At 38.2% G+C, this 19,296-nt stretch overlaps 1 protein-coding gene across 1 annotated transcript in view; it reads left to right on the top strand.

The window, feature by feature from the left end:
- The first annotated feature begins 2,929 nt into the window (after positions 1-2,929).
- Positions 2,930-19,296, top strand: part of LOC118172970 (transcription initiation factor TFIID subunit 4-like) — a 142,851-nt gene continuing 126,484 nt past the window's right edge. The window contains exons 1-3 of the mRNA XM_035337171.1: positions 2,930-4,118; positions 7,283-7,455; positions 18,699-18,836. Coding sequence (XP_035193062.1) covers positions 2,969-4,118; positions 7,283-7,455; positions 18,699-18,836 — 1,461 coding nt within the window. The 5' untranslated portion in view covers positions 2,930-2,968. The remainder of the gene's footprint in view (positions 4,119-7,282; positions 7,456-18,698; positions 18,837-19,296) is intronic.

Raw genomic sequence — 19,296 nt, 5'->3', positions numbered from 1 at the left:
TTAACAAGTTTTGCGGTAGATTTTCTTCTACAGGCAAATTTAACATAAGATTATTTAAGATAAAAGAAGATTATTATTTAATTACTTAATTAGTTATTATTTAATAAATTATTTAATAATTATAAATTATTATTTAAGATAAAATAAGATCTATTTTAAAAAAATAAGTTATTTTTCTAATAGACATACTTCTAACAAGAAGTATCAGGAAAAGATTGTATTTGAAGAGGTCATATGAGATGGTCACAGTGGTTGCTTTGAAAATATTATTCTATACAATTTAGTTCCTAAAAATGAAAAAGGAAGAGCAACAAATTTATTCAGAAATGTCTTCTGTACTTTTCTGTGATGAAAAGTGTATGACTACTTGAGAAAGATTTTTATGATAGAACAATGAATACAGAAGTTCACAGAGATCCTGAACTTCACAATTCTCATTCCCTACAAAAAAAAAAGTGCAAGCCAAAAGCCAGTTTCAGCAACAAATTTATATACAATATTATGTCATCAATTTTTGACTTGAAAGGAGTCTAATGTGTATAAGTATGTTTTATTAAATAAAATATTCTATTATACTTCCTTCTGTGTGTTTATATATAAAAAAGGGATGAATTAAGAAGAGGTGAGTGGGAAGAAAGAGGAATTCATGTTTTACAGATTACCCACCCACAAGTGTACTTTAACATTGTTAATAAAAGCAGGTCATTTTTGAAGTTTTGAAAGCTGTATAAATCATGACTTGCCATTTTCTCCTTCCAGTCACAAGATTACTTTTTGTCTTCTAAAGTTGCATAGCAATAAAGCTTTCCTTTAGGGTGTTTTTTTTAATGGAGACACAAGTTTAATGCCAAAATGTGTTAGAAAAATGTATGATAAAAACATTTTTCACAGTCGGGACTAGATGAAGAATCATGTGTCTAACTCTCCATTCTTTTATAAAAACTGTGAAGACAGCAGTATGCAAAGTCCAGGTCAGGGCCTAGTAAGTGAAGGAAGCATGGCATCTTTTCTGTTTAAAAAATAAATTATAAATTTGTAAAATATGGGGGGGGGGGGGGTCCTTTAACTGCAGGACAAAGTAATGTTGGATAGACTTTGATATTTACAAACCCAAATTAATATTAATTATTTTTGTGCAATAGCAAATCAAGTGATTATCTACTTTGAATCAAATTTGCAGATAGAAATGTTAGAATGCTAAAAGTGAATTAAATTCTATAAAAGCAATGCTCATTTGCTAAAAAAAAAAAAATAAAAAATGATGTGTATATCTCCTAAGTATGCTTCTGTACTGTTTTTCACATGTACTACTGTGCTTTCACATTCACTTACTGCACAATCTCCCATTTATACATCCTGAATACCCCTTCATGCCTTCATTCTTTTACTGGCCACTTTAAGAAATATGCTCTAGTTTAATTTGATTTTTAACATTTAAACTTAAGCTGGCACAACATTGTTTGTATATGTTTAATGCATTTTAGAAGTGGTTTATTCCATCACAAACCTATTCCTAAAGGTAAAAAAATGCAATCAGGAAAAAGTGTCCTGAATAAAAATATTTAAACTCCATTGAGAGCCAAGTATGGTAACAAACAAGTTACTAACAGCTTAGTCTTGTGACTCAAGCCAAGTCATACTACGTATGACTTAACAGATTGAGCCTGGGAATGGAGAACAGTTGTGTGCATGGGTGTGCTGTGAGCTCTTCACTCTTTTCTATTACTGCATTGTGCAACTGAAGGTAGGTCATTAACCAAAGCACATTCTTCATTTTTGTGGAAAATGAAAAAGAATAAGTCACTATTTCAGGCCACAGAGTAGCAGCTCAAATACATTCAAGTTTGACATCTATGCTTTTGAAGGCTAGCAGATACAAGAATCTAAGCTGTTTTCTGCTGGCAGCTCCAAAAATACATGGTTTCTAACAGTTGTGTGCAAGAACAGCTTAAATGAACTGTGTGCAGTGACTGCTCACACTAGCAAAATAATTTTTTCTGAAGGTCCCATCAGAGAAACTGTCCTGTCATTTGCCAAAGAAATTACGGGTTAAGGCCACTTTTGTTTTTACATGGCATTTCTAACTGCATGAGGCAAGCACTGATGGGAAAAGTGTGTAGAAGAGCAATGGCAAAGATGTTAGTAACAGAATAAACTACCTCAAATGTTCAGCGGGGGTACTGAGGGGACGCTGTGGCAAGGCAGCTGCTGCAATGATGCAAAGAACCTTGGGTTTGGTTCACAAGTCTTCTCTTAAGTGTCCGTTATGAATTGTGTTACTGTAACTATTCCAGTTGAGGTAAAGCAGTAGTTTGGACACAAGTGTCTAAAACTAAAGCAGACGCAGCAGTGCAGAGGAGTGCAGGTATTCTGCCCCTATTTTAGCATTTCAAACGGCTCCGGTAGCACTTGAAGTTGCCTTCTTAGAAGTTAGCGTGTGCGGCAGCTGAGCCACCACCCACAGCCGGTGCGCGGGCTCTCAGATCTCCCTAGGCATGAGGAAAATTCTGTGCTGGCTGGAATTACTTTCTCAGGGCATTACAGCAGCTCTGCGAGCAAGGTAACGTGACCGCGTGACACTGCAGAGGGCGAGCTCAGGACCCCGTGCCCCAGCAGCCCCTCAGCACCACAGCACCTGCCCACGGACGCTTCCCGCGGCCGCCGCTCCCTCACACAGCCCCGCCAAACACACAGCCCCGCCCAGACCGGGCGAGCCACCGGCCTCTTCCCCACACCCTGCCGGCCAGAGGCCGCGGGGGAGCTGCGGATCTCACCGGGTGTCCCCTGGCCCCGAAGAACCGCGGAGGGGCCGGGCCGGGCGGGACCCCGCAGCCTCCTGTCAGCCCGCGGGGAGCCCGCGCCCCCTCCCCCAGTGGCGGGAGTGGGCGGCCCCTCCCAGCGTGCCCCGCGCGCGGCAGAGGCCGGGCGCGCCTGCGTGCTGCGCCGCCGGCTCCCAGCTCAGCGCAAGATGGCGGCGGGCGCCTCGGACCCCCTGGAAGAGATGCTGCTCTTCTCCGAGGAGGTGGACGAGAAGGCGGTCAGCGACCTGGTGGGCTCCTTGGAATCGCAGCTGGCCGGCGGCCGGGGCTCCGCCGAGGCGCCCCAGCCCAGGACCTCCGCCCCGTCCCAGCAGCAGCAGCCGCAGCAGCAGCAGCAGGGGAGCCTAGCGGGGGGCAGCAGCCCCGTCCGGCAGCAGCAAGGGCACCCCGCTCCTCCCCCGGCCCCGGCGGCAGAGGAGGCGGCGGGGCGCCCCGGAGCCGCGGAGAGCCGAGCCCCTGCCCAGGGGCCGCTCCCGTCCCCGTCCCCCCCGGCGGCAGCGGCGGTGTCGGCGGCGGCGGCGGCGGCAGGGCGGGGAGTGAGTGTAAACAGTAGTAGTGTGCAGCAATCACATGGAGCCGCTCTCCTCAGCAGCAGCAGCCCAGCCGCCCCTGCCCCGCCGCAGCCCGCCGGCCCCCCTGCCCTGCCTGTCACCACCACCACCAACAACAACCACCCCCACGCGGCTGCCCGGGACGCGGCTAGCCCCGGCCCCGGCGGCAGCCCGCCCGCCGCCGACTGCCCGCCGCCGCTGCGAGCCGAGGCCGCGGGGAGGAGCGGGGCGGGGGGCGGCGGGCGGCAGGGAACCGAGGAGGAGGAGAGCGAGGAGAGCACCGCCGCTGCTGCCTCCTCAACCCCCTCGGTGCTCCCTGGCGAGGCGGCGCCCAACGGGGAAGGCGCCGGGGGCCGGCCGGCGGCGGTGCCCCCAGTCAGCAACCATCAGAGCCGCGGCAGCGCCGACGCCGCCCCGGCGCAGCCTAAGCCCTCACACGGCCCGCTCCCCGCACTAAACGCACTCGGCAACTCCGCCAGCCCCGCGCCCGCCGCCGGCGCTGCCACCCCGCCGGGACAAGGCTCGGTCGCCAACTGCGCCCCGCCGCCCTCCGCCGCAGTGGCGCCCGGCGGCGGCCCCAAGCCCGCGGGCGTCGCCAAGGCGGGCGCTGCTCTCCCCGCCGCCCCTCAGGCTCTGTCGCCCAGGCCGGCGCTGGGCGCTGCCCCGAGGATCGTGGCCCCCCAGCTGATCGTCAGGCCGCCGCAGCAGACCACCATCCAGCTGCCGCCGGGCTTCACGATACCGCCGGGTAAGTGGCAGGGCGGAGGCGGGCTCGCGGCTCTTTGCTGACCCGTTTTCTTGGCCGAGGTTTTTCAAAGTTGCCGTTTTCCCGCTGCTCGGGGTGCCGGGAACAAAAGAAGAGGCGCCCGTTCGAAAGCAAGTTCTACTCAAGCGGCTGTCCTTAAGGAGGATGTGATTGGTATGGGACGTACTGCTCCTATCGCAAGTAGTTGTGGCTGCTGTTGGGTGAGTTACTCCTTTCCTTGTGTTAAGGAGAGGGTCACGGGAACGGTAAGTTATTTAGTAATGCTGTGGTAAACAGCTGTGCACCACAAAAGTCTGGAATGTATTAACTAAGATTAATTTGATGTCTGTGTTCTGTGAGAAAACTTTTCTATTTTCAGGGAGTGTCTTCACATGTGAACCAGGTGACTATACACAGGCTAAACTATCTAACATAAAACTTTTCATTTCAGCATGTGTGATCGTGTCATTCTTTGCTGCGTATGGGCAGTCTTTACATCATTGGATTTTCTTTCTAACTTTGAAATAACCTTTACGTTCTGTTTATTCACCTTTTAGTTTCTTAATTTTCTTTACTGAAAATGTAAGTTCGGCAGGTTGCTGACAAACCTAAACAGCATCTCTTCATCACGGTGATTCCTTCTTGACTGCGTTTTGCTTATGTGGAATTTTGAAGGGTTGCGGTCTGTGCTCTTCTGCTTAGATTTTCACATTGCAAAAAGTTGGCAAGTTTGTTACATCTTAATATAGGTGGATTAACATTTAAAATATTTGGGGGGGCTATTGATATCAACGGTGTGATAATACCTGGAGATAACGATATCTGAAATATTTATTTCCCCACATTTCTTAAAATAGTTGATATTTGTTAACCAAGGTAAATAGAGCAAAAATGTGATAGCGTAGAAGCTTGCTTTCAAGTAGACTTTTAGTAGCCCTTTATTTAACCACAGTTTATGAAACTTCAGCTCCAAATTCTAATGCTCCAACTAGATAAAGTTTGGTGATTTCATGGAGACCTAACTTAAAACAGATAAGAGCTTAGTTAAAAATAAAAATAACTGTTGCTCTTCAGATTGTACTGGGGACTTCAGACCTTGATTTGCCATTGTTAATCTGGGATTTCCCATTGTTAATACTGAAGATAATGTATATTGTAACTTTGCATACTGTTTATAAAGTTTATCATATGAAAACTTTCTCCTGCTACTTGATTTTTAAATGGAAGAGGAAAACAGAGCCCTTGAATGCAATATTGTCAAAGATTTAAAAAATGTTCTGGAAACAATGGTGTGCAAAGTTATTTGAATTTGATTTTATTATCAGATAGCTTGAAGTCTATTAAATGTGTTGCAATTAGTTTGTCTATTCCATTAATTTTTTTATTCAGATTGAGTTTTACAGAGTTGAAAAAGTAATGAACAAAACACCTGTGAATCAATGTGATGCAAGCAATATGTATTTTTTTTTAACTCATGGTAGGCATAATCCGGTGAGGATTTTTATATAAGGTTCACAACATACTCAAAGATGTGGTATTTCTTTGGCCAGTTGGGTCAATGTATTAATATTTGTATTAATATTTGTGTATCCGGTATATCAAATACATCATCTGCTTATGGATTTTTTTTACAAAGATAACCCCTGAAGTTTGGTGCTTGAAGGGCTAATGGACTTTTGTAAGATTTTTTTACTATTATTATTTTAAACTCTTCTTTTAAAAATTACTCCGATTCATAGTGGCAGAAATTAGTCTTCTGTTGGTGATTTTAGTAGTGAAGGTTGGCTTGGAGCATGTAAGACTTGGTGAGTGAGGGCTTTTATTGATGCTGCAGTTCACTCGCATGTTCGTTATAGAATTATGTCCTGAGCTTTTTTTTTTTTTTTTTTCCTGGGAAGCTAATCCCAGGAAGCTAATATGCTTGTACCTTCTTTATTTTCTCTTGCAAAGTATAAAAAAAAAAAAAAAAGAGAAAAAAAAAGTATGTATATAAAGAAATTAGCATGTAGAGAGAAGTTGCAGAAACAGTCTCTGTCTGTTACCAGCAGAGTAAATGTGATTTCCTAGATCCTTATTTTTTATAGACACATTCCTCTTTGATACTACATTGTATCCTACTTACATCCAGGTTAAATCATTAGAATGTAATCTCGGACTAACTTGGAAATTCTTTTTAAATGATCTGGCTGGAGAATGGCTTCTTAGTTCTCACTGAGCTGGAGGAAGCACGTTACATGATTTGCAGTGATCTTGTGTAAGTGTAAAGTCCAGATGATCTAGGGGCAATGTAGCTATTGTGTCCCCTTTTCTGACCCATGGATTGTGGAAATTTTGGGACGGTAACACTAAGGGCAAGACTGGATGGCACTGACTGTATATTGTGTAGAAAACGTCTATTTTTGAAATGTGTCTGAAAGTATCCCCGTTTACATCCAGAAAGTGTTGGAAAACACTTGTTTGTCAAAGCACTCTGTCCATTAAAAAAAAAAAAAAAATCCTTTGATGTTTTCCTAAAATACCCGTGCTTTGATTGTTTTCTGCTGAAGACTAAATTATGTTAGTTCTCTGGATATAGCAATATTTTTTCTTGATATCTAAGCCATATGTAGTGCCTCCCAGTGCAGTTATGGTGGATGCCAAGTAAATTCATGTGTTAATGCTCAAACGTTAACTAAACCTCAAATATTGTATACTTAGAAATGTGTCGGGCCTAATGTTTGCATGCACACATTTCCTAAAGCAGTTGTTTTAGTAAAGGTCTCATGTAGTTGTCCCTGATATATTTAAACTGAATTCAGTTCTCAGCTACAGACTGTTGTTATAGTTTACTTTTAATGAATATTTCTTTCAATTTTATTCTCCTACACCTCTGAAAGTTGCTGCATGCCTATATGCTCAAGTTACCACTTTTATTTTGTCACTGGTACTGTAACTCAAGTTGTTTGAATTTCAAACTGAATTGGGTAGTTTTTGTCTAATAGTGGAGGCTCCTTTTCTTCTTTGAAATAAGACCTCATGTTACACCACAGTAAAAAGAATGATACAGGATAAAGAAAAATGTACAGTGCTATACATTGTTTTCATTGTGTGTTTCATAGTTAGATGCTTCTTTATAACTCTTCATATTTTTCTTTATTCTGTATTTACTTTTACTTTATTCTCACTAGGTATGGTCTTGGTGCGCACGGATGCTGGACAACTTGTAATGGTGCCTCAGCAGGCTCTAGCACAGGCTCAAATGCAGGCTCAAGTACAAACGCAGGGACAGGGTCCTACCAGCATTTCACCTAGAATTTCAGTGCCCACAAGTGGCCCAGTTTTTCGCCTGTCAACAGCTCAGGTATGTCTGGCTTGATTTCACTTTGTTTTTGTGCATTGTGTTCTCTTCTGTTTTGTACATTATTAGTTCTTAGATTTTTACAAATGTTCCCCCTCCAACACACACTTCTTTTTGGTATAGAAAATAGAAAATACGTATTCAAATACAGTTTATTTTCTGGGGCTTGGTTGTTCTTTTTTTTTTTTTTTTTTTTTCCCTCGAATAATCTACTTTATAGGTTTTCTCAAGAGCCTGTTCAAACTGAGTTCATTGGGGGTTAGAAGGCTCAGTCTTAGACAGAATTTAGGTTGGAATTTATACAGCCAGTTTAGTAAATGACTCCAGTGTCCTCTGAATCAGAATTGTTGTGATATCCCAGCATGGTGAATGGATGCACACGATAGCTAGATTTCAGTAGAAATTAGAAAAGAAAAAACAAAGCACATTCAATACAAGAATTTTCAATAGTTAACTTTTGTAGTATACTTCATTCAAAACAAAGGTTTGGTTCACCTCTGGGTGTGATCAGTCTACACGTCAAATTTTGTCTGAGTTTTGACTAAATTTTTTTTTAATGTGAATTAACAGGATAAATTACCTTGTAAACCGCTTTGGTTTAAAATTCTGTAGGGATGCAGTTCAGCTTCATGCAATTTAGGGTTAGTGCCAAGCTATCCTACTAAAATGCAGAGGCAAACATCTTTGGATGTATAAGACAGCTATGCCATGATAATAATAATAGAGTTAAAGGTAATTTTGCCAGTAATTTTTTATTTGTAGAAGTGCTAAATAATCCTGAATTAAATGAGGTGAAGAATATGCCTTTAGAATTTTTGAATAGCTTTTGTAGCTTGCGTGAAATTACCTGATTGTGTATTGCCCTATGTTTAGTATTTGATTACTGTCCCCTTATATGCGTTGTGTATTACACCATATTTATAGTCTAAAAGATTGTTCAAGTAAAAACTGAAAGTAATGACACCTTTATCAGAAGAGAAGGAAGCCAAAATAAAATTGGAGAATCGAAAATGAATTAATAACATGAGTTAATCTAAAGCACAGAGTAGCCAACTAGAATGTAAGTTTTAATCATAAATGTAACTAGAAAGATTGTAGCTCAGTGGAATGTATCTCAGGAAGAGCATAAAGAAAACCCTGGAGGCACTTGAAGAACATAATGCTCTCAGGGAAGAGGTAAGTGCAGTATTGGATGGAATACATAAAAGAACTCTTAGCAGAAAAAGCAACTGGTTAATACTTAAATTTGGGATATCTGGAAGGATAGGAAATCTGGAAAAATCCTTCAAGTATAAATGTATGTCAGGAAAAAGAAATAAAAAGCTAAGCCTACCCTAATTTCCAGATTTTCTAACTAGCTTGCCAGCAACAAAAATCCAGACAAGTTTCCCTGTTTAGTTTGTATGTCTGTCATGGGTTGCCTTTTTTTTTTCTTTTTTTTTGTAAATACATCACTTCTATACTATTGACTGCAATAAAAAAAAAAGTGCATAGCACGTGTTCTAGCAACAGATCCCCAGATGACAGTATAGCATAAATGCATAACAGATCATGGGGTGGGGTTGTACCAAGAATATGACCTCAGTCTGTTAAAATAAATTAGCTTTAATTGGTTTTGTTTCATACTGTTAGTTTTCATGTAACTTTGGTTAGTGTCCAGCATTCAGAATTAAAATTCAGAGTAGAAACATTCATAGCAAACTAAATATTAACAAATTATCTGTAGTTTGTAAACATTTGAGGAGTATATCTTTATTGAACCTAGGATCTTAGGACAAAAAATGTAGATAGACTGCTTGGTGACATGTGTTCTGTTTTTAGAAAATTGTAATTTTTATCCCAAAGTCAACTTTAAGATGTGTGCACAGCAGGTGTTGGTAATTGATAATGTTAGCCTTAGGCAGGTGTTCTCAATTTATATGAAGCAGTTAAAAATGTGGAAAGAGCATAATCTGACTTACTGGATCTTTATAGAAATGAATCTCTGAGGATACTGCACATTCATGTGGATATAGAGATGCTCAAAATCTGAAGGAGCTACTTCTAGTAGTAGAGTGATGTTATTGTTTTTCTGCAGGATTCTGACCAGCTGGATACCCCACTGCACAACATTATAACTATTTCTTTAAACTTGTTGGTGTTAATAAACTGCTTGAGAATAGAGGTAACCAGCAAGGCCTTATGAATGGTAAATGTCTTACCGGATGCCATAGTTTGAATATTTTAGGGTAGCAGGATTGGAATAATGGTATTGCAGCTAATCAGGATTCATCTGCTTTGAGAGAGATTTGTGGTAGCTGCCCAAACTGCACTGCATCATTTCTTTATTTTTTGTTATTAAGATAAGAAATGTTCAATAATGTCGCTCAAAAATGTACATTGAACTTCATGACCTCTGCATGTAGTGTGTACCCTTCTTTAATTTTTGCAGTGCTTATGTTTCGAATACATTTGAACTTAAAATGTAATTTTAAAATAATTGTTGAAAACATTTTAAAGCTGCATTGTAGAAGTTTAATTTTTAAGGGTTTTATCATATCAAAACTAGATAATAGACTTTCATGTGGTTAGGTGGAAGGTTTATAACCAGAGGCTATTCATTAGTTTTCTGGAAGAAAACTCCATTGATAAATATTATGCCAAGTTTTTGGAAGTGTCAGTCATTTCAGGGGTCCAAGGGACCAAGTTCTAAAATACGGAGATTTGTATGTAACGAAAAATAATTCTTCCAGTGAGATGATAATTAAACTGTGTTCCCTTCAGAATACAATTCTGATATGTCAGAAAGCTAAATTCTGTCAATCAAAAGTTTCAGTAGAATTTTTTAAAGTGTGGAAAATACTGTCTTATGGTTTTATGTCTAAAAGGTATAGTAGTCAGGAGTCCTAGTCTGAACTGACTCAAGCAGAGAAAAATTGTGTGTACTATTGGCTCATAACAGGCAATATAAACATTCGCTGCTTCAGTCCTGAGATATTTTGCAAGATTGACAAAGATTGCAGGCTATGTAGTTTTAACTCTAGAACAACAAATAACAACAAATATGTATCTTTCCATTATGTTAATGGAATGATTGTTATTTTACGCACAGAGCTCATCAAATTTCTTACTATGCATTTTATCAGTTATTTTAAAATAACTTGATTTGAATTAAAATGCTTTACGTATGTGGTGCGTAGGTGCTTTACGTATGTAGAAGTTAGTGATGTACCTTATCACAGAGTTGGTATTCTACTCCAAGAAAGCTGCTATCAAGCTTTGTCTGTGGTAGTACGGACTTCACGGATGGGAAATTTGAACCTTGTCTTGAGCATTCTAGGAGGTTGTATCATAATGCAAAGAATACATCAGAATACTTCCTTCATAGGTGGTATGATTGCTTTTCTTCCAAATTGTCCTAATTACTGGCCAGTGTCAATTATCACAAGTTACTCAGCTAAGTAATTGTTTTCAGTGTTACAGTTGTAATTTCTATATACTCTTTAAATGATTATGTTAAGAAAGTTATGAGCTACGTAGCTAAATGTAAAACACAGGTTATTAAATACTATGACAAAGAAATTGTAAAAGCTGGCAGTTACTTTTGGCAGCTCATTAAGAAATATTGAGAGTGGTAACTGGATAGAATATAAAATAAATGACTTAATGGTAAGTAAATGATAAGTAAGATGGTAATAAAGTGCTCCTCTAAGTTTGAAAGCTCCATGAATGTCTTCCCTTGACAAAGAAGTAATTCCTCTGTCCCTCTCAAAAAAGGAGGAGGAGAAAATAAGGAAATGTATTAAATGTTCTTAAATCACATTGATTTGATCAATAAATACAGCTGTACAGACTGTAATCTGCTTCTTTAGCTTGGTTGGTAATATGTCAAGATTTTTTTCTTGTATCCCAGGACCATTATTTGATAGACTTTCTGCAGTTGTTTGGGGGGAAACTAATCAGGCTTCCTGTAAAAATTCCTCTGGCTTCAGCAGCTGCGCTTCCATCCAGGATAGTACGTGAGGAAGGAGCTAGCTTTCTCTATAACAGTGGAAGCTGCTGAGATAGGGAAAGTGTGGTCTATTTTCCCTCAGGATTTAGTGTATGAGGTTAGCGTAACACTTGCCTTTGATTTAAAAAACAAAGCTTACAAACAAAAAAAACCCACGTTGTCTTGCTGAAGGTTCGCAGGTCAAATGTCTGTATACAACAGTATTTATGTTTGTAAGGAATCGATGCAGCCATCTCTCATCTCTTGCCAAATTTAAAAAGATGTACTGTGACTGCAGTGTCAAACGCAAAAGTTCAGAAATATTAAGATAAGTAACTTTAGATGTTTATAGTATAAGCATCTAAGATGTTAAACATCTAGGAAATGAAGATAGAAAAGATGTTTATAGAAAACATTGGTTTGAATTAACAGTGCATAATTTCAATTCAAATTTTCCTGTCTACGTGTTTATTTTAACATCCTTTTATTTTTTGATAAAAATTATTTTCATATTAATATTAAAACATCATTAACTTTGGCAAAATTTTACCTGCTATAGGATCTTAGTTAAGATAGGATTTTTAGGGTACAAGCTATAATTTGATGGAACTTAGCTACTCTTAGAAGAATATTGTTTTGGACTCTTCTTCTAAGAGCAGGTCAAATAAGCATGGGTTTACTTGGATTACCACATTCTTCAGACATGATCAGATTTAGAGACTTTTGGAATTAGTTATTATTTAGGCTGTACTAAATTTTTTGCCTCCATATCTTGTTTTGGAGCCTATACTTGTGGAATTATGAAAAATAGGTAGGTGCTGCCATCTAGTTTTTCTTTGGTGAGTTTCTTTTGTTTATCTAAATTTTTCGTTTGTACAGTTTGTGTTTTCATGCTTCTGATATAGAGTTTGTTTAATGGCTTCAGTATTAGTTAGTTTTATATTCATAACTAAAAAGAAAAAAATAAGTTCCTTATTATAAATGATCTTCAATTGGAATTATTTGTCAGTGATTACAAAATTAAGGTGCTGCTGGACAGCAGGAAAATACAAATGAGTAGCATACAGAGTAGCATACAGAACAGACCAATGTTATATTAATCCTGGCCTATAATGTTTTACTCTGGAGTATGTGTTAATGAAACTTAAAAATCAGGTGAAATAATTTTTATTTGCTTCTGAGATTGCTTATTGTATTATTTATCTGAAATAAATTCAGTCTTAGAGTTTATTTTTTTGTTTCAGGTTTGATTAAAAATGCATTTTCCAGTAATAAGTTGCTTTGTATAATTTAGCAATCAGAAAAGGTATTGTAAAGTTGTGTAATGCTTGATAGTTCAGTCCAAATATTTAGGCATGTAAATAGACTACTTAACATTTTTTGTGCTACAAATAAGATTACCAATCATTTGAATTTTCTTTCCATTGCATAGATAGTACAATGAACGAATATTTATTTATTTATTGCTAAGAAAATGATAGTTTTAGCTTTATTTTTTTTCTTTAATTAGGCATTATTCTAACTTCCTGCTCTACAGAATTTCAAGTTCAAGATATAAATTTTACTGATTTGTTTTCTGTATTTTGACATTCACTTTAGAGAGTTTTGCCTTAACACATGTTCTATTAAATGAGAAAAAAACTGAGTTTGTATTTGTGAAAAGTGCTGAATCACCTGCTCTGGATATGGCTATATTGTTTTGCTATGGAGCATGCCTGATGCAGGCAACAGCAGCTTAGTCTTTACCATCAGGTGTGATGTTTAGAGCAGTTCTAAACTTGTTTGATGTTTCAGAAGCTGTTCTTTCTAAAGCTGAGCCTTTCAAATCTGACAAAGTTTTGATAATTTGCTATGCCTGTGTTTGCATTTTTGTCATCTTCTAATCTTGATCTTTTTTCTTGTTTATTGATTTTATTTTTTTTTTTACTGTTTTTCACATCCTTCCTGCTTTCCTGAGAAATGCTTGTTTTACGTTTTGTAGAAATTTTAAGCAAATCGAGAAATCTTTGTTTTTGCTTTAGGTGTATTGCCATTATTATCAAATAAGCTATTCCATAGTATTTTTTTGTAGAGACAACTTGTTTCTTTTGTGCAGGATTCTGGAGAAGACATTTGTTTTAGCAGAGCAGGTAGATTGAACAGCCAGAAAAATTAAAAGGTGTGTGGTCTTGGCTATGCTTAAACCACAAACCATTTTCCTTCCTTTCCCTCGTGGTGGGTGAATCTTTTCTGTACAAGTGAATAATAAGTTCTTATAAATTCTACTATTTACATTTTCATTGTGTTAACATATCTTTTTAAAACTAATCATAGAATCATAGAATATCCTGAGTTGGAAGGGACCCTTAAGGATCATCAAGTCCAACTCTTGACACCGCACAGGTCTAACCAAAAGTTCAGACCATGTGACTAAGTGCACAGTCCAATCTCTTCTTAAATTCAGACAGGCTCGGTGCAGTGACAACTTCCCTGGGGAGCCTGTTCCAGTGTGCAACCACACTTATTAGAATGTCATCCATAGAAAACTCCCAAACATTAGTAAGGCTTTAAAATTAAGAATGCAAAGATTAGGAAATGCTATAAAGAAGGTTTATGAGCAAACTAATTGTGGCTCTCATGTAGTGGCTTTATACTACATATACTAGACTCATACTACTCTTGTTCTTAAATTCTGCAATGTGTAGGTTCAACAGCCTTATGAAGAATGAAGTAATATTTTTTCTCCTCTATTCAGTGGGTTGCTTCAGGCTTATTTGCTGCATAGTATCTAAGCCCCTTTCTGAAGTGGAAATTAATTGCCACGCAGTGTTTTTTGTTTGTTTGTTTGTTTGTTTGTAAAGCTTATCCCTGTAATAATGCTCTCAACAATGCAGTCAAGGGGATTATTAGCTTCGTTTTACAAGTAGAAAATAGATACATTAGGTGATCAATGAAAAATACTGTTTTTTTTGGTGTGTGTTCAGTTTGACTTCATTGTTTTTGGTTGCAACCATGACCAATCCTGAACACAAAGCCCACTTTTCAAGTTGTGTGCTCATAAATATATGGCATAAGAGTATTAATTACAATAGATCATCTGTATTTGCATGAAGTAGAATATTTGTGCAGTAACATAAGCACTATGCTGTTGAGGCAGGGGTAGAATTTAATTTTAGGGCCATATTTCACCTACTTTTTAGCGATCATATTCTTTGGTTTACTGTCCCTCTCTCCACGCCCCAGTGCATACATTTTTATTTTCTTGTTTTTTCTTTTCCCTATAAATACATTCCAGTAGGGGGGTCAAGTGAGGCCTATGTCCTGTACACTCCTTCCTAACCTATCTTAGATCTGGGATATGATTCTAGAATACCCATCCTAGACTGAAAGAAGCAGGATTTCCACAGTAAAAGATATCCAGAGACTAAGTGTTTAGCATGGTTTTGCATGTCCCAAATCTTCTTCCCCTCTTCTCCTACTTTGTGAACCCAAAAGTGACATCTCAAATATGAGGAACACGGCAGCATCTCCCTGCTTTGGGTTCTGATGCTTCACCCCAGCAGTGCTGTGACATCTAAGAATATTGGTAGTAATGAAGGTTCTGCCTATGTTGACTGACTTGCTAGTCATTTGCTGCAGTGATGTGCAAATGTTTTAAAAGCAGGGGTCCTTTGGCACAGTTTGGCTATATTTTTACCAGGGTAAAAAAAAAAAATTAAATCCCTAACATACAAATTGCTCTGCATCCAAAGCTTGAGTGCGTTTTCCAGGTGAACCATAACCAAAAGAATTCAATCTGAGGCAGTCAGTAAGCATATAAAGCTTCTTCACAAACACTTTAGGAGTTCGATACCATTTTAAGTATTGGAAAACAGAGTTTGGTAATGGGGAATTTTATGATGCTTTAATAAGAGGTAGGGCTACCAGGCGTACCTATAAGAAAGGCTGTATAAATTATTCTAAACAACCACATTTGATCTTTACCCTATGTTTCTGCCAGCATCTGTAATCTCACCTTCACTTTTTCTTTGTTAAAACACTATCTTTTATTGTTTGAGGCATCAGGACCTCAAGTGTCAGCATGGCTTGTTTTGTTTGTAAGTGATCTTTTGGACTGATGATTAAAAAAAAAAACAACAAACACCAACAAGACATGTTTATTTCAGATTTTGCAAATCAATCTGAAAGGCTGAGTTGTACTAACATTGAGTAGCAGCCAAGTTTATTGATGGGATTGATCGTGAAAAATATATTTAACATCAAAAGCTGTCTTGCTTTGTAGTGCAAAGGTTTTGTTCCTTAATGGAGTGGCACCGTGAGTGTTCATCAGTAGGTGGTACTGTGGTACAAAATACACCTGTGTCTAAGGATTGACTTACATCAGTGTACTAACCAGTGGCAGCTTAAAATATCTTGATTTTAAAAACCTGAATACACAATGCAATTGTGTAGTCCTGCTTTGGCCGTGGTAAATGATCCCCAGATATTTTGGTGTATTTATTCCATATTCAGGTGGCCTGCTTTTTCAAATGCAGCCTTGTATATTCCTTTGAATATAGTGACACCTTGTTTGTGCTCAGCAGATCCAACACAATTTGCTCCTGTTTATGCCTTGAGCTTTTATTTTCTGCCTATGTGTCTGGAGCTCTGGGGAGAAGGTCCAAATAGGAAAGTTAAGATGGAGTTATTTAAGGAGTGAATTTACAGTACACAGAGTAATTCCACATTGGCTCCTTCTGTGAGTGATTATAGTGTGCACTGACTGCCTTTGTGGAAGGCACTTACTGCACCCTGAAACTGGAGAAGCTTGCACTCTGCATGACTTGTGCCAACAGAATGAATTCTTGGGACATCTACCATCCAAGCTGCTCATAAGCTGGACCATTTTGAAAACTTAATTTCCACATTACCACCATGCTGTGCCCTGCTTAGAATATCTAAGCTCTTTGTATGGACAGACCGAACTTAAGTCTGCATACAGAAGGCTGTCTTAAGTGCTTTCAAGTGTCCCTGTGGAGATTTGTAGTGGCATATGTACTGCATTCACTCATGTCCCAGTTTCCTGCCTGTTAAGTTCAAAGTAAAGTGGAAAAGTCCCTTAAACATTACTTTCACATATTTAGGAAACATAAAAATATGCAATGCATCTAATCAAAAATGATACAGCTACATTTGGAAAACAAATTCCTTTCTAAGCCTCGGTTAGTAATTTTGAATCTAATCACTAACATAGCAAATTGTAGCTGTTGTTCTTTAAAGAATATCATAAAATCTTTCATACTACTCCTGGAGGAGCTTGATACATTGGGTTACAATTTTTTTTTTTATAACATTGATCACTTTTGTTTTCTTTTTGATAGATGTCTCTTAAGATCTATTTATAGCTTTCGCTTCATAGAAAATACAGCTGTTAGCTTCTAAATCATAGTTTTCTACTAGTTCTTCATGTGTTTTGTTGTGAATTTTTATAATGTCTTCTGGTAACTTGTAGTTGTCATTTGAAGATGATTTCCATGGTACTTAACAAGAAACTAACCTCAAAAAATTCTTCTGTTTCTCATACGTTCATTTCATCCTTACCTTTTAAACATTGGTGAGTTTTGGAATGACATTAGTAAACTGTTGCATTATTTTGTTTGTAGTTCTGTGTTTGTAAGGCTCGTTCTTCATATACAACTCATTAATAGATTTTACTGCCACTGTATATCAACAGCTTTTGTCACTAGTGACTTTTAAAACAGGGTGAATTTAGTCTTCATGTTTCACAGCTTGCTCCTGTGGTCTGTCACAGTGGAATACTTTGTAGGGAAGGTGTTACATACTTAGCTGGGTAATACACTGTTACGATACTGAAATTTTATATTTTATTTATAAGCAGTTCTTTTTCTCAAGCATATTTCTATGAAGAATTGAGGCCATTTGTTAGTTGAGACAAATTCTCTAGCTAGCAGCCTGAGTTATGTATGTATTTACAGATCTTTTGTGGAACTGAGTAGCTGCCTGGTTGTAGGTTGCCTGGTTGTCTGCTTTCTTTGTACATCCTCAACTCTGAAAGCAGTTACTGACAAGAAGGAGGCTGACAGCACAGGCATGCTGTATTCTTAGGTTAGGAATACTGATTATAAGCAAATGAACAAGAAGTACAGTATTCATATTTTTAAATGTAGGCATACAGCAGGTACATATAGTTTCATTTGACCAGTGTTTAAAGGAAATTGAGGCTATTGGTCTTCTATACAGTTGAGAAAAGAGGTGTGGTATTTAAAAACAGAAAAAGCATTTATAGTAGTTCTTTCAAAAAGAGAGACAATTCTGCCTATTCACAATGATGCTGTAGATTGCCTCTAGGCTACCTCAGTATGGAAGACATCCCAACTCAAGATAAAAAAAATAATAATATTGAAAGCTATCCAGACAAAAAAAAAAAAAAAAAAAGGCAAGCTTTCTTCAGATGTCAGGTAGATTTGTTTATTTATTTATTTTCCCCCAAATACAAAAGATTATTATCCAGTAGAGTATGTTGCTGGCCTGATTGGTAGGGAATGCTTGGGGCTTTTAATACCTGCCTGGGCCTCTGTTCCTTCTGGAGATCTAATAAGCATACTGGATATTCTTTTAAGAAGTATTTCATGTAGGTTTAATAGTGTAAGAATTTAAAATAATCTGTTCTTTATAAAAATACTAACTACAGTGACATATAACTTATAATTTTTCTTTATATACATTTTGTTATCTAATGAGAAACAAGATTGGTTATGATCTCTTTAGACACCTAGAAAATTTGTCTTTTCTAAATATTTATTTGAATGCAAATCTCAGTAAATTCCAGTTATAAGAGAATATAAGAATTGAGACCAATGGGGTCTACAGTTTTAAAAACAAGCTGATCCCTTTTGTCAGAATTGCTTTATTGTGTGATGTATTAGCTAAATTATAACTTTTCTGAAGACATATTTTCTTCCTAAATCTCATCAAATTAGTCCATTCTATAGAATGGTGAGAGATCTATATACTAATCTCAGCAGTTATGGTGAATTACAAAGACAATGCATATGTTAGCTGCTTAAGACAAACTTAGTGTTCTTGACTTGTGGAGTGTACTACTGAGTGAAAGGATGTAAACCAGTCATTTTCCTTCAGCTGCCTTTAACATTCCAGTTCTGATTACAGCATGCATTCCATACCGACAATTCACAAAGAAATAGCGATTCTTCTTGCAGTCACTATTATTAAAAAGCTTTGCAGCTCAAGTTACTAATGAGGGGAAAAAATAAAATTCTTACTTTTCCTTTATTAGCAACCAACTTCTGTAGCCACATCTACTGTCCGCCTAGGACTTCCAGTGCAAGCCAAAGTTGTTCAATCAACTGCGACACCTGTTAGTGCTACGTCCGCTGCAACTCTGCCAGGAGGATCTATTCTTTCACATACCACAGTAAGTACTAAGAATATAACAAGCAGAAGATGGGGGGTAGCATGTTCATAGTTTTATGGTTTTCCTAATGTGAATTTTAATAAGAAATGTTACTGTATTTGCTTTTACCACAAACATAAAAGTAGATAATGAATGGATAGTCCATCTGTATTATGCAGGTGTTGAATGATTTTATTTTCTGTTTTCTAGATAACAGACAAAAATGAGTATTATAGTTTTAATATTTTTCTTTAAAAACAACACAGTCAGCTGGGCTCATAAGCATTGCTTCAGTGGTGGACATGCTGGACTAGGTTTGTTCCCTGCCAAGAGCTGTAGTATCTCCTTCTGCATGGGCACTAGTGCCGCAGGATTTAGTGTCACCCATCACAATACAGGTACCTGGCTCAGTTTGTTCTGTGTCTGTGCCCAAGTCAGAGTAAAGCTCTGCAGGTAGGTTGAATCAGGAGGTCCTGATAGC

The sequence above is a fragment of the Oxyura jamaicensis genome, chromosome 11 (assembly GCF_011077185.1).
Source record: "Oxyura jamaicensis isolate SHBP4307 breed ruddy duck chromosome 11, BPBGC_Ojam_1.0, whole genome shotgun sequence".
NCBI lineage: Eukaryota > Metazoa > Chordata > Aves > Anseriformes > Anatidae > Oxyura > Oxyura jamaicensis.
Note: the sequence above shows the minus strand (reverse complement) of the source record. Positions and strands in the feature narration are given on the sequence as shown.